Source organism: Prosopis cineraria, unplaced genomic scaffold (genome assembly GCF_029017545.1).
Source record: "Prosopis cineraria cultivar Desert tree isolate PC_DT_omini unplaced genomic scaffold, ASM2901754v1 PC8, whole genome shotgun sequence".
Lineage (NCBI taxonomy): Eukaryota > Viridiplantae > Streptophyta > Magnoliopsida > Fabales > Fabaceae > Prosopis > Prosopis cineraria.
Window position 1 is genome coordinate 6,036,649 of NW_026555339.1, and position 15,481 is coordinate 6,052,129.

A 15,481-nucleotide genomic window follows, 5' to 3' on the forward strand; every position below is an offset into this window, starting at 1 on the left:
TTAAAAAATTGGCTGGTATTGGTGTTTGCAAATGACCAATAGCAGTTGTCTATGGTAGTGGTTAATTATGATCAAAGATAATTTATAATAATTAAATATAGTGTGATTTTAAAACCAAAAAAAGTAAACAAAAACAATTCTGAGAAAATAAAAATAAAAAATTGAGAACAGTTTCAAAAAAATTTGAACCAAAACACTTACTCAAACAAGTTATTGAATTTTTAAAAAAAAAAAAACAGAAAAAAGTCTTAAAAACCTAAAGCAAACATGGCCTAATCAAAACCTTCTGGTTGTTCACGTGGGCTTCTGATAGATCATTGGTGGGATTCTGGCGTATGAGATGGCATTATTAACTTTCTGATAGATCATTGGTGGGATTTTTTAATGGATTCCAAGTGTTCATTTTGCCATCAAATTCTCTACAAACTTGATGCGTGGGAAAATTAATCCCATATCCTACTGATTTTAGTGTCGCAGAACACAAATCACACGTAAAGATTGACCAAAAAAAAAAAGAAAGAAAGAGTGTATAAGATTTTATCAATTATAATCAAATAATTTGCCAGATCTTGCTGGCCATCGTCCCTCCACAGTCCACACAATATAACATGAGTAGAGTTGGATCTTTTTATTTCAAACACAATTTATTGTTCATTTCTTATTCATAAAGTCAATTTCTTTCTAATTAAACGTTATTAGCACTGCTAGTCGTTATCTTCTCAAATTTCAGTAACGCCAACTTGGAAATTTTACTGTATCATATGTGGCTTTCACTCTTATGTCGATTATTAAAATTCAATTTGCTTGTTTCCTTTTGATAATCTTCTGGTTCTTGGCGTCCCCGTGTACATATAATTTAAATTTTAAATCAAGATTATCCAAAAAAAATTATCAGATAAATTGATAATTAATACCATTAACTGAAATAATATTTTTTAAAAATAACACATATTCAATTAGAAAGAGCGTGTGGAAATATGTGTGGAAAACGTATCAAACAGTGTGCGGAAAAAATTGGATTCATACACATGCCATCCAAAGGAAACTTGAATCAAAGAATAGTCCTGTCCCGTATGTATTATATTTTTTAACATCTTTTTTTTAAAAAATATTTTATATTTTTTTGATAAAAAAATTGTCTTATAGTTTTAAATAGAAGAAATATATAATTTACCTATACTTGACGGGTGGGCACGACGTTTACCAATTGTGGACTAAATAAATAACAAATTAATATTCCAACTATTCAAGTACGAACCATTTACTAATTTGACATTTTGAAACCATAAAGACCGGATTAATGTACCAAGTAAAGTAGAAGAATTAAATTGTAAATTATTGAGTGAAATTTTGGGAGCAGGTTATGTTTTACCCTAATTTTTACATGTGGCCCCTAATTTGATCATGTTTGTAATGGTGTTTCTAACCTGATTTGTCATATTGGGTTAGATTTTATATCACCATAGTATCGATTCGTCCATATTTTTTTTTTAATCTAAATTGTAGCTTTGATTTGACCACTCATGTGCTTGTCAAATATTTCAAACACACTGAGAATTATCATCAGTAAAAGTCCGACGCAAAAACTCCACATATGGACTTGCAATTATGAGCAAATGAGCTATGGGCCAGCTGGTGAGTTAGTCCATACAAGCTGATATTTTTATGAATTGAACTAAGTCAGTCTATCACATAAAATAGAGTGAAAAATTCAACCTAATCCAAACTTATTTTTCAGAGGGTTGGCTTGTAAAAATTTATCAGAATTTTTTTAACAATTTAAAATTTATATAATATATATATATATATATTTTATATTTTAAGGTAAATTAATAATTAAAGAACTTGTAAATAAATAAAATAAATATAAAATTTAATTAAGTAAATTTATTTTACTAAATTTTTATTATTAATTATCTTCTCATTTAGATGTGTTATCTTGCTCATTAAAAAAGAAAATTTAATTATAAATTTATATTATTTTTCTCAATGAGTTCATATTTATAATTTCAATCAATAAATGTTAGGAGATTAATAAATAATATATATTTAAAGTATTTTTATGAAAACTAATAGATCATTAATTTACAAACTATAATAAAAATTTTATTTGTAAGTTATAAAAAAGATTTACATTATCTTTTAAATATAAAGAATATATTTGAGAGTCACAAATTATGTATTTAAAAAATATTATCACTATTATAAATTTACAAAAAATATAATATAATTAAAAAATAAAAAAATTATTTTTTAAAAAATATATTAACTCGCAGCTCGTTTCAGTCGGTCAATTTGAGGTTGAATTAGCCCAATTCATTTTAAAGGACAAGTTAATTTATTCTATCAAACCTGTCAGATTTGGAAAGTTAAACAGACTGGGTCGTGACCTCAACTAGTTTTCCGGCTCCATGCAATGCCATAACATTAAATGCATGGACAAATATTGAATTTGAGAGAGAGAGAGGGAGAGGGAGGATAGCCACGTGACACTGTCGGCCTAAAGTCTCGGTCCTTTTTTTGTTTTTTTGGTTATTTTCTTTTTCCTTTTCATTTTGAGTGGAAAGGCTTGGTCTTCGCCCACGCACTTTAATTAATTTTACTGATATTCGATTTTGTTGATGATTATGGTATTTGGAACCTGATTTATCATATTGGGTTAGATTTTATATCACCATTGTATCGATCCGTCTATATTTCTTGATCTAAATTGCGGCTTTAATTTGACTCATATTTGTGCCTTGCTAGATATTTTAAACACACCGGCATTATCATAAGTCAGTCTAACGTGAAACTCTATGTATCGATATGCAATAACATAACACATGACGTGGGCAACTAAATTCAAATGCTTTGAGAGAAAGGGATGGCGGCCATGTGACCCAGTCTTGGTCTCGGTCCACGCACTTCAATTAATTTTACTAATTATATTCAATTTTGTTTATAATTATGGAGCGTTTTTTTCCCCATATAAATTCAAGCCATCGTCTTGCTTCTGATTCAAAAGGAACCTTCATCTTTCCCTAAAGGGCATACTTGGCTTCTGCGGGCTTGTGAGACGATAGTTCTTAGCTTCTATTAATTGCTTGGCTTCAAGGTGCGGATTTATAAAATCGTTGCCAGTTTAGGCCATGATTTTTTTCTTTTAAAGTTTTTATGATGTCTTGGATTGACTTTGAATAGCACTTGTTTAATTGATTAAACCCATACTCGTCCGGTCTTTTTTGGTAAAACATACTAAGATTATTTTAAATTCTCTTCATGAGGTACTGTACAGGAAATCTTATATATACATATTTATCTTTTTAATATCGTCCTTGTTGATTATTGTTAGTTTACTCTACCAAAATTACATCATATATATTTAAATTAGAGCAAAATTGAATAGCATTTTATTTTGAGACAAAATCAATGAATGAGCTTTAAGCCTTCATTAATTACAATGATAGTATCATAAACATATTATGAAAAAAGATCTGAAAAATATGTAGAGTTAACAGCAGTGTAAAAAGTCGATAAAACGGGTACTCCCAGAAGGGCTTGCATGTTTACCTGCCAAATTTGGGGACCAGGAATTTGTGTGATTATTGACATCTTCGTGTATTAGTATTACTTACTGTACTAAGGGTTTGTTGGTTTTGATATATATATATATATATATGTATGTATGTATGTATGTATGTATATATTGGGTATATGTTGCTGGTTTTGATGACTACAGTATGTAAGAAGATAACTTCCTCATGATTTATTTGTCATGCGTAAGTATTAATTCACCCAGCATACTGTCCAATATATAGATTTGGAAAATTCGCCGTCAAGTGCCCACAAGGCCACAACCATTCAAGATATCCAAATGTATTATAAAATCTCTAAATAACTGTTAAATTTCTAGGGACTTAAGGATAAATAAAATTGAAATGACAATAGTTTCAAAAAATTCAAATCATAAGATGTCTCTCATTTGTTAATAGCCTTTTTCCTGTAATGAATGGCTATTATTGTCAAATTGTCAATTAGGCATTCTTATAATATGGGTATTTTGGTCATTGTGATTTAAAAACTATTCACTCCTAGGTCTCTAGGGAACTAATAGATATTTTTGAATTTGATGGGATCTTTAGGTATTTAAATGATTGCGGGAGATTTCATGGAGATTTTTGCTGCTAATTTTTCTCACCTCAATGTGGTATCCATAACATAAAGCTTATAAAATATGGGGAAAATTCAAAGAAATCATTGGTGGCCTGGCCAGCCCACCAACACATCTATGTGGAGCTTTACCAGCTCATAAGCCCGCCCCAACAGTGCATTTAAACCCTTCGCAATTATAACAATAAAACAAATAAAAGGTAGTTTAATTAATAAGCATTTGATTCATAGGTTACGAATTCTTAAAAATTAGAGTAAAATGCAATGAACTCCTTCAAATTTTTTAAAATTTTAAAGACCTCCTCTCTGTTTTCAAAACATATACACTTTTAGTTCATTTATTAACATGGTTAGGGATACACCGTTTAAGATTCTAAAATACATTATTATATTAATTGAAATCAGTGAAAAAAATTAAAATTATTAATCTGACCTCACAATATTTTTCTCCCCCCTAATTTTAAAGAATATTATGGTTATATTTTCATAAACATTTTACGAATTATTGAAATTAATAAACATAAATTTTATTAAAAAATAGTAAAATAAATAGAAAGCATCTTAATTAATTTATATTTTGTTATATTAAATTCCTAAATCCTTTTTTTGAAAATAAATTTTCTAATTTACTAAAATTTTATTCATATATGTCAGAAATATTATTTTTTGTCGACTTATATATTTAAAATTTAAAAATTACTATATAAATAAGTTTATATAAGCAACTCTTAAACTTATATACTGTACAAATAAGTATATTTAAGAAAAAATTAATCATTTTGTATCTATAGTTTTGACTCTGTTGTAATTTAGTCTCTAAAATTTAAATTTTGCAACTCAATCCCTTTAGTTTTAGTCATACAAAATATAGGTCCCTATATTTTAAAATATAAAATTATAAACATTAAAAGGGTTTAGTAACTTGAAATATTAGTTCTAAATTTTAATTTTTTTTAATATTTATAATTTTATTTTTTTATGATAGAGGGACCAATATTTTTAATAGTTAAAACTATAAAAACTAAGTTGCAAGATTTAAAATTTATTGATTGAGTTACAACAGAGTCAAAATTATACAAGAATCAACTTACAACAAGTTAAACATTTCTATATTTAATAACTCTTGAAAAACATTTAAAATAGAGAAGAGATATGGCTTATGTAAATTTTAATTTTCAGAGAGATTTATATAGGTCTATGTAATTAAGGTATAAAATAGAGGCGATTTTGATACATTTTACACTAAAAATTATATATTGAATTTTATAAGGTAATAAAAATTATTTTTATTTGAAGAGAGAGAGAAAGATAATGCACAATTTTTTAATATCAAGATAGTTTGCGATTTTTAAAATCAAAAACTCCCATCCCCTTTGAAATACCAAATTAGAAGGGAGGGTAGATGACATTGTTTTAAAATTCAGACTGAATATTAAAATAGAAAGGTCAAAGAGTTTCAATTTTCATGGTTTAGCTAATTAGATTAATGATTCAACCAATGACTTAATAATTAAATAAAAATAATTTAAAATGCATTATATATATATATATGAGAAATAAATTCACAATATCTTTAGTTATCGATAAAATAACACAACATCACTATAAATAAACAATATTATAAATCATAATTCTATAACTTATCAATATATGGATCTTAATTAAATCATAAGTAGCTTTAAAAGTATATACATTTAGGCCTATAACTACCAACATCTTCAAAAAATAGTCCTCTATTGCTGTAGTGAACTTTTCTTGTGACTTTTTGGTGGTTATGGAATAAAATTTTGTATGTTTTTTTTTAAATATTTATAAATCAAACAAATTAAATTTAACCTTCAATTCAAGTGTTTAACAACTCATGACACGTTTTTCTTTGAAAAAATAAATTAGAAGACAAGTCTTTGTTGGGCTTGTAAATGTTCCGAAAAAGGAAGCTTTATAAAATGTATCATGATGTGTTGACTACATAGAATTGATTAGAGGTGTTTAACTTGTACCCATCCTAATTGACCTAATATCATCCCGATCATATTGAGATAAGTCTTGTCCTGGCCTAAAAATAATCAGGACAAGATAAGAAAGGAGTTCGAGATGGGACGGGACATGAGATTACCATCAGGACGTTTCGTTCCGTCTCAAATATTATATATATATTTTTTATTTTAAAAATATACATTAAATATTTAAGTATATTAATATAATTTATAATTATATTAATTATATCAATTATAATTTTAATACTCACAATTCTTATATAAAACTAAAATTTTTTATATTGATAATTTTAATGACATAGAGTAAACATGACGATATCTTTCTTTATAGTATATTAATTATATTAATACAATTTATTCTTATATCTATCTATTTAATAAATTTTATTTATATTGTATTTGTTGTTTTATTTTTGAAAGAGTAATTAGTTTAGCACACTCAACTAAAGTAGAAGAATAATGATTTGATATTGTACTTGGCTTGCTTATTGTTGCTGCTCTTATAACCTAGAAATCACTTATAATTGTCATCATAATGTGTAGTTATGATTGATGTAGTTCAATAGTTGACCTTTAAGTTATTGTGATTTATGTATTTGTATTGTTTTAATTTTAAACTTAATAAATTATATGATTTAAAATTTTAATAAATTTTATTATTCAGATATTTTTTTGACATTGTCTGATTTATCAAAATGACTGGACGTCCCAATCTTGTTTCGGTCTCGTCTCGATTCCTAACAAGACGAGATAACTTTCGAGACAAGACACAAGACTAAAATTCAATTTTGATCTTTTTTTCAGGATGAGACACGGGATAGAAAAGATGAATTAAAAGAGTGGGTGAAGCAAGTGAGAGAAGTTGCTTTTCGCATGGAAGATGTGATCGATGAATTCTTGTTGAAAGTGAAAAAGCATGACCAAAAGCAACGACTTGTTCGCTTTGTTGCTAAAACTGGTAACGTTCTCAAAACTGTCAAAGTCCGTCTTAAGATACAAGCGGAGATTCGGGACATCAAAAAAACACGAGAAAGACTCGATAAATTAAAAGATTCTTTCGGATTAGACACGTCATCGTCAGGACGGAGAGCAGAGATGTCTGCAACTGCCGGACATGGCCTTCGAAAGAGTGCTCGGTTCATGGATGAAGCTGAACTTGTGGGTGTTGACGAGACTAGGGAAATGCTCATGGGTTGGCTAAGAAAACAAAATGGACGCACAGCAGTAATTTCAGTGGTCGGCGAAGGGGGATTAGGTAAGAATGACGAACTACAAACTTATATTTCTATCAAGACACATTCGCACATACATATATAGATATATATATATATATATATAAACTAATTCCTTTTTTCCTGCCAGGAAAAACCACTATTGTGAGTAACTTGTATAAGAAGCAAAAAGACGAAAGATATTTTGACTGTTACGCTTGGATCAATGTCTCTCACTCACTCGAAGCCAAAGGACTATTAAGAACTATGATCCGTGATTTCGACAAAAATGCTACCATGAAAATTGAAGACGACATGGAACAACATGAGTTGACTGAGAAACTTAAACAATACTTGCAAACAAAGAAGTATATGATTGTTTTTGATGATGTACGGGACATCAACTTTTGGGGAAATTTTCTTAATGCATTACCAGAGGCAGATAAAGGCAAAGACAGCAGGGTAATAATTACAGCAAGAAATATAGACGTTGCAGAAAATTGCAGAGTTCGCAGGGCTGACCATCACATTCATGAGCTAAAACCCTTAGATCCAAAAGTTGCTTTAAAGCTCTTTTACAGTGAGGTCTTTGATTCTAAAGGTTGTGACGATCAAGAGCTGAAAAAATTGTCTGAAGATTTCGTGAGCAAGTGTAATGGAGTGCCATTAGCAATTGTAGCTCTCGCGAGTCTCTTATCAACTAAAAAGGAAGATGTCTCAGAATGGGAAAAGGTGCGCTGGAGTCTAAACTTAAAATTCATAAATAATCCCCATTTAAGAAGTTATTTCCAAGTGTTATCAGAGAGTTACGACGATCTTGATCACCACCTCAAGTCATGCCTCTTGTACTTTGGTCTTTTTCCGGAAGGTTATGCCATTAGTTCCACTCGACTCATCAATTTGTGGACAGAAGAGGGTTGCCTAAATCATGATGATGGTGATCAAGTAAGGACTGAGGAAGTAGCGGAAAGTTACTTGTGTGAACTAATTAATCGCAGCTTGGTTAAAGTATCGGAAAGGGATCCTGATGGCAGAGTTCGAAGATGTCACATCCATGATTTAATGCACGAATTTCTTCTCAAGAAGTGTGAGGATCTGGACTTTGGCCAAGTCATAAAAAGTGGGCAGTTTCAGTTTCATCCATGGACCAGGCGGCTGTCGATCCTCACAAATAGCATTCATGATGATATTACAAGGGCTGCAAATCACAAGAGAGTGAGGTCTTGCTTTTGTTTTAACTTACAAGAGTTGCAAAAGCCTCTGGTGCAATCATTTCTATCCAGCTTCAAGTTCTTGAAAACCCTGGACTTTGAAGATGCTCCTCTCGATCATCTTCCTAAAGCCGTCGGGACTTTGCTGCATCTACAGTATCTGAATCTAAGGAACACGCGGATCACAACCATTCCTAAGTTTATTTGTAAGCTTCTTAATCTAGAGATTCTGAACCTAAAGCATACTCTAGTAACAGAGCTGCCACCATATATTTACCGGCTTGTCAAGTTGCGTCATCTCATAGCATATTCATCTTCTCATGGAGTAATACTAAAGAAAGGCATCAAGAGTTTAAAGGCTCTGCAGAAGCTAGCAAAAGTTGATGCATCTAATGGTGAGGATGGTGTCATCGAGGAATTGATTGACATGAAGGAAATGAGGAGGCTGGGCATTATTAACATAAGGAGGCAACACGGGAGACTGCTATGTACTGCAATAGAGAATATGCAGCTTGTTTGCTCATTAAGTATTGCAGCACCATATGCCGGTGGGATCAGTGAAGTTCTTAGTTTGGGTTCCATAAACAACCCTCCTGAGGACTTGAAACGTCTTTACTTGGTTGGCCGCTTAGAGAAATTAGCAAATTGGATTCCCAGACTTGGCCGGCTAGTGAAGCTCCGACTGGCTTGGTCAGGAATAGAAGAAGACCCAATGCTTGCTCTCAAGGACTTAACAGATTTGGTGGATCTTCAGTTATTGAAATCAGCATACGATGGCGAGGAGTTACACTTCAAAAGTGGATGGTTTAAGAAGCTTAAGGTTTTGGAATTACGTGGCATGCAGAGGCTTAGGAGGTTAAGAATAGAGTCCGCAGCAATGTCTTCGCTGGAACATCTACAACTTGGGTCTTGCCATCAGATGGAAAAGGTGCCCAGTGATATTCAAACCTAAGATCTCTCAAATTTCTTCATCTTGAAGATATGTCAAGAGACATTGTGACAAATATGCAACAAGAAGAAGGTTATTACAAATTCAGCCACTTGTCATCGGTGACTTATTCCATGGATGATGGCCACAATCTTTGTATTTATCCTTGATGTGTTGTGTCAACTGGTAAGTGCATGCTCATCCTCTTGCGTTACCCTTTAATACATTTTTAGTTTCTTTTTTAATTTTCTTGGTATGGTAGTATATAGTTTTAATTATTCATTCTTTTTGTTTAACTAAGTTAACACCCCCACACACACACAGAAAATTGAGACATTGAAAGTGAGTTATGGAATCTGATTGTCTCAATTAATTTTGCTGTTGTATTTTTATAATCGCGTGGTTGTTAAAGTGATCATATTACAATTGCTAATAAATTCTCAATTTATAAACTGTAAAGTATGTGATGTGTGTGTCTTTAAAGTAAAAAAGATGGAGAGAGAAAAGGGAATGGTTCGGAGTCAAAATAATATCCATTTTATGCTTCTTGCTTTGTTTGGGTCTATCTCAGTTTGAAGAAACTTACATATAGTCCAAACATCATGCTTCCAAATAATTTTTTTAATATCTTCAAACATTATCAAGTATTGACATCAAGTTTTTTTTTTACTTTCAATTTATTTATTTATATAAATATAGTTAATTCACGGCTTCTGTTGTCAGATTTCTGGAGCGTCAGAAGAACATGCATGAACCCAAATAAATGTCGATCGGCACTGAGTACATTTCATGGATTGTTGTTCGCTGAATTTCTAGAACCTACAAATAATGTTTTTGTTTTGGGCTATCGCAGTGAACTCGTGTGTACGTAATGTGTGCGCTTCATTTTTAAGTTCGGTATTTGCTGCACTTACATATCATTGAAGTTTGTAATTCATGTGTGACAATATATGGGTGTATGTAATGATATTTTTAACTTGATTTATTATCTTACTGTGTTATATTTTATTTCACCATATAACTTATATCTTGATCCGTTTATTTATACTTCTTCGTCTAAATCGCACCTCTGACCTCTATCATGCTAGATATTCATATTCTAAACACACATGCCGAATCATCAGTAATGTGTGACGTAAAACCTGTCATTGTGCTATATATCAATACTAAGCTGGATATTTGTCCCCAAAAAAATAGTAAGCTCGAATAAAATCTGTTGGCGGTGAAAAAAATTTAAATTTTACATCGAGATTATCCAAAAAAATATTAGATAAATTGATAATTAATATTATTATCTAGAAATAATATTTAGAAAAAACACATCTTCGATCAATTTGAAAGAAATTATTAGAGCTGGATTTTTTTTTTTTTTGCTAAAAGGATTTGGATACAATGTCATTTTAAAAAGCTAACACACACACACACACACACACAAAATTAATCATCAATAGGTTATAGATATTTTTTTTTGTCCAAAGGTCATTGATATTGAACCTTTTCAATTATTTGATGGCCTTGCTATACTTATGATACAATATTAACTACATGTAATTTTAATTTTGGTTGAAACATTTATGCATACTTATAATATTGACAAAATAAATGTGTATAAAAGATCAGATCACTTAGTAAAGCTTAATTCAAAACAATATTCAGTGTATTAAATTCATTTTATTACAAAAGTACAATGAATTCCTTTTGACGAATGATTGGAGACAAAGAAGTATGATATTTTTATATAAAAAGATTTTTTTTGAATAGATAGATGATCTTTATCATAAATGATATCAATTAAGTTTTTTTTTAATATTACACTTGCTTGGAATCATTAATTATGAGAGCAAATGTAATATAAATTTATTTTTTTTCATATGAATACAAGTAAAACAAAAAAATTATACCATTTTTGGATAAAATTAATAAATCATCCATCTTTATTTAACTCTAGTAAGGTGATTAATTATAGGTGATTTGTAATAAGGACCAATAATGAATATATTTTGCCTAATCATTTCGACATTTTGTTCTTTTTCCATGCTATGATGAAAGCCTAAAAACTACATTATATTAATTTGGGACTGGCAATAAGTCCCCACATGTCATTAAATTATTGGTCTTCCCTTTTGACCAAATTATATTAATTTTAATATTAATGTTAATAATATTTAATTTGAAATATAAAATATAAAACAAGTAACTGTATGCATGCACCACAATCCACAAACCAAACTGAAATGAGAAGCATGAATTGATCCGACCTCGTGGAGGGATCTTCCCACTAGAGTGCGCGCATTATAAACTGAAGAGACAATAATGGACTTGCGGAAGGATTTAATTTTAAATCAAGACCAATATAATCTGGAGGACCAAAAAAATTATTGAAAATAGGTTTTGATAGCAAAATGATCAAAACACCTATTTTTTTTTTAACAAGTTATGTTAAGATTTTAACAAATATATTTCATATGTTAACAAGTTAACAATGTACATTAAATATGTAGAAAATTATATTGTTAACAAATTCACCTAGTAAATTTATAAATGCGCATTACTAAAATAATAAATTATATTAGGACAATAACAAGTTTACTTTATATTGTATCAAATCAACATGATTGTATAGGTAAAATATATTTTTAAAAAAATTCGTTAATAAATTAACAAGTTATGAATTTTGAAGAATTTTATTTTTTTAAAATTTTATAACTTTATTTGCTTTGAAAAATTATAATTGAAAGGCTATTTTTGTTTTCTTTCTAACCACACCACACCTTATCCTTCCTATATGATCTAGCCTCAAGTTACTAATTTAAATACTATTCTTACCCTTTATTTCTTATGAGAAAAATATTAAAACGAAAATTTAAAAATATATAGCGTTTTGAACTTTAATTGTTTGTTCTTGAAATTGAAAGAGGGATCTAAATTTTATATATATATATATATATCTCGAGGCATATATTATGAGAAAACTAACTCATTAAGTCATAGATAATGGACAAACTCATTTTTAAACTCCGTTCAATTCCTAGGAACTGGTTATTATTGATGTATAAATGTGGAAGTTTTTACTTTTTGTCATGGTTGACGTTGATAACTAGCAAGTAGGTAAGATTGCATGAGTCTCTGAATATATTACACATACATGGTTTACTGTCACGGCGGGCTGGCGCGTTGACGTTTACCAATTGTGGACCACCAACTAAATAACAAATTAATTAATATTCCAACCACGCACTTATATATATATATATATATATGAAACCCATCGAACACTTTCTAATCAAGCACATAATCCACCCAAGACGGTCTTAATTATAAGTTTTGTGTACGAAGCAGCATCAACGCTTTATCAAGCATGAAGGTGAGACCAATGATAATTTTTGTGTATGTGTGTTTATTGTTTAGCATTCATCAAGCTAGGTAGATAAATAACTTAATTTTGAGTTTTAATGTATTGCAGCAAAAGATAGTTATACAGGTGCCCATGCGCTGTGAGAGTTGCAGAAAGAAGGCCCTGAAAATCGCATCAAAGGCTACAGGTGATTCTTGCATGCTTGAAGTAAATTCTTTTCAATTCGATCTAGGATTGTCAATTGGTATATAATAATTCATGCGTGACATGGCAGAAAAGTCTAGTTCTTTTTTGAGTTTTCATTAACAATGTACTTGTATAACTTGTATGTGAACGTGTATGCAGGTCGGGTGAATTCGGTGGCGCTAGAAGGAGCAGATAGGGATCGAGTGGTGGTGATTGGAGAAGATGTGGATACGGTGAGTTTGGCTAAGGATTTCAGGAAGAAGTTCTGCCATGCCAACATTGTGAGTGTGGAAGAAGTGAAAGAGAAGAAAGAAGAGAAGAAAGAAGAAAAGAAAGAAGAGAAGAAAGAAAAGAAGCTTGAGAAATTGCCTTGCTGTGATTACAGGCCTCCTTGTCCTCCTTGGCCCCCCTACGTTGTTTGTGAATACCCTGTTGTTGACAATAGTATTTGCGTCGTCATGTGATTGGACAAATCAGATTCAGATAATTTTCTCGTATATTATGAGTGCCAATGTAATCGAGTCCAGTCTGTACGTTTTCATTCTGCGCACAAATAAAAAGATTGTATGTATCCGTGTTCATTTTTTTTCTTATAAGGAATCAATTTCATATTTTTACAACTCATACACACTGCTACTATGGGCAAGTATAAAGGAGAGCCTGAGAAAAAACTAACTTATTGACCGGCATGAGGCTGATGAGTGAAATGTGGTGGAGTTGGACTGCTGGTAATGTTTTGGCTTTCAGACGAGATGGACTTTTTTATCTAACAAGCTAGTTTTTTAAGATAAATTTTCTTTTTAAACTTTTTTTCATGTAACACGCACCAATGTGTGTGGTTCAAATCCTAGAGATAACTAGGCACTGGCATCTACCGGCTCTTTTAATTTCTTTGATAGCGTTGCTTTCTTGTCATGTTATTTAGTGCATTAATTAGTGAGATGAAGTGGTTTTAAGATTTGGAGTTGAAGACATGGTGAGATAATTAATGACAATTATAAAACTAAAATTAGATTAATATTCCAAACTACACGGATAATTCACATTTTTAGTACTATATATATCATGTGACGTGACATGTAACTTTTTTTCTTTAGGCCAGCCGATTGATTCATGTCAATACAAAACATTCTTTATGAAAATTGTCTTATTTAATTGACTTCATACACGGAAGTTGATCCTTTTCTTCGTTTTTTTTTTTTTATATTTTATAGGTTGATGCCTCATTTCATAAATTTCCTCCCTTCATTTAGTGATTATCATTTGATTTAATGGTGGAAAATTAACTGCTAGCTATACCATTAAATCAAATATATTACTATAATCTACTTATGTATACTCTTCTAATCCTATTTATAGGGTAGAGAAAGAGTGTCTATTTTAGTTTTATATTTATAAAGCACTTTTATTATGTTTATCATTATCATTTTGTTCCTATTAAATGAAGAGAAGTTTATTAAATGTTAGAGTATTTCATTTTAAAGTAGTTATATTTAATAGGAGAAAAGTTAGAGACTTATTAAATTTTTAGATAAAATTAATGAGATTTAATATTTTCTTTAATTCTGATAAAAATTTTGAAAGTGACTTTAGAATAAAAATAGGATTAAAGAAAGTAATATTTTTAGATATTTTTGAATGAAAAGTGAATTTAAAATAAAAAAGGATTAAAAAAAAGACTTTCTCTCATTATTCACCACCTTATTTAAGGTGGTGGTTGATCATTAAATCAAAATGAATAATCTAACGCACTTTGAAAATCATGCACCAAAGATGAGAATGTATAATTCCCTCGATAGACCTACCTTCTCAGCGTTTTATGGTTTCTTAAACGGATCAATACAATCAATATTTTAAAATTAAAGTTGGACCAGATGTTAAATCAAAAGGGTCAGCAGGTCTCAATTTTTGTGATCTAACATGTTAGACCAACGGTCAATTTGGAGACATGATAATTAAGTAAAAATGACATTAAATACATATATATAATATATTTATGGAGTAAATTCACAGTATGTCTTGTTTAATAAAATAATATAACATTACTATATAAATAAACCATATTATAAATTCTATTTTTATATAATTTGTCAAATGTAAGTAGATATTGGTTGAATCAAATAAACGAAGATTCAAATGTATTTACATTTGGATTTATAGCTGTCAACATCTAGAAAAATAGCCTCACATCATATTATATGCATGTCAAGGGTTCAAAAATGAAATTGGTTCTTAGTATAGTCTAATTTTAAAATTTTTCTTATTTTTAAAAATTTTTAAGCTTTTTTATATTATATTTAGACTTGTCTGATTTTTTTAAAAATGTTTCGGTCCCGACTTAACTCTAGTTCTTGGCTCAATGGCAACTTAGAGCCTGTTTATTTTCTATTTTTAAATACTGTTTTTTGTTTTTGAAAACAGAAAAATTAAAAAACGTGTTT

At 29.9% G+C, this 15,481-nt stretch overlaps 2 protein-coding genes across 2 annotated transcripts; both read left to right on the top strand.

The window, feature by feature from the left end:
- The first annotated feature begins 6,844 nt into the window (after positions 1-6,844).
- On the top strand, positions 6,845-9,564 carry LOC129318366 (disease resistance protein RPM1-like). Its single transcript, XM_054963089.1, has 3 exons — positions 6,845-6,871; positions 6,954-7,404; positions 7,512-9,564. Exons 1-3 carry the CDS (start codon positions 6,845-6,847, stop codon positions 9,521-9,523), a joined length of 2,490 nt encoding a protein of 829 aa, XP_054819064.1. The 3' UTR covers positions 9,524-9,564.
- Positions 9,565-12,785: 3,221 nt separating this feature from the next.
- LOC129317635 (heavy metal-associated isoprenylated plant protein 47-like) lies at positions 12,786-13,665 on the top strand. The gene is made up of 3 exons (XM_054961971.1): positions 12,786-12,863; positions 12,963-13,041; positions 13,200-13,665. Exons 1-3 carry the CDS (start codon positions 12,858-12,860, stop codon positions 13,502-13,504), a joined length of 390 nt encoding a protein of 129 aa, XP_054817946.1. The 5' UTR covers positions 12,786-12,857; the 3' UTR covers positions 13,505-13,665.
- Positions 13,666-15,481: the final 1,816 nt, after the last annotated feature.

Bases quoted from the DNA above. Each gene is read 5' to 3' on its own strand.
- LOC129318366 (XM_054963089.1), top strand. From the start codon at position 6,845: ATGACTGGACGTCCCAATCTTGTTTCG. The intron at 6,872-6,953 runs GTCTCGTCTCGA...TCTTTTTTTCAG, and splicing joins GACGTCCCAATCTTGTTTCG to GATGAGACACGGGATAGAAA. The intron at 7,405-7,511 runs GTAAGAATGACG...TTTTCCTGCCAG, and splicing joins GGTCGGCGAAGGGGGATTAG to GAAAAACCACTATTGTGAGT.
- LOC129317635 (XM_054961971.1), top strand. The intron at 13,042-13,199 runs GTGATTCTTGCA...ACGTGTATGCAG, and splicing joins AATCGCATCAAAGGCTACAG to GTCGGGTGAATTCGGTGGCG.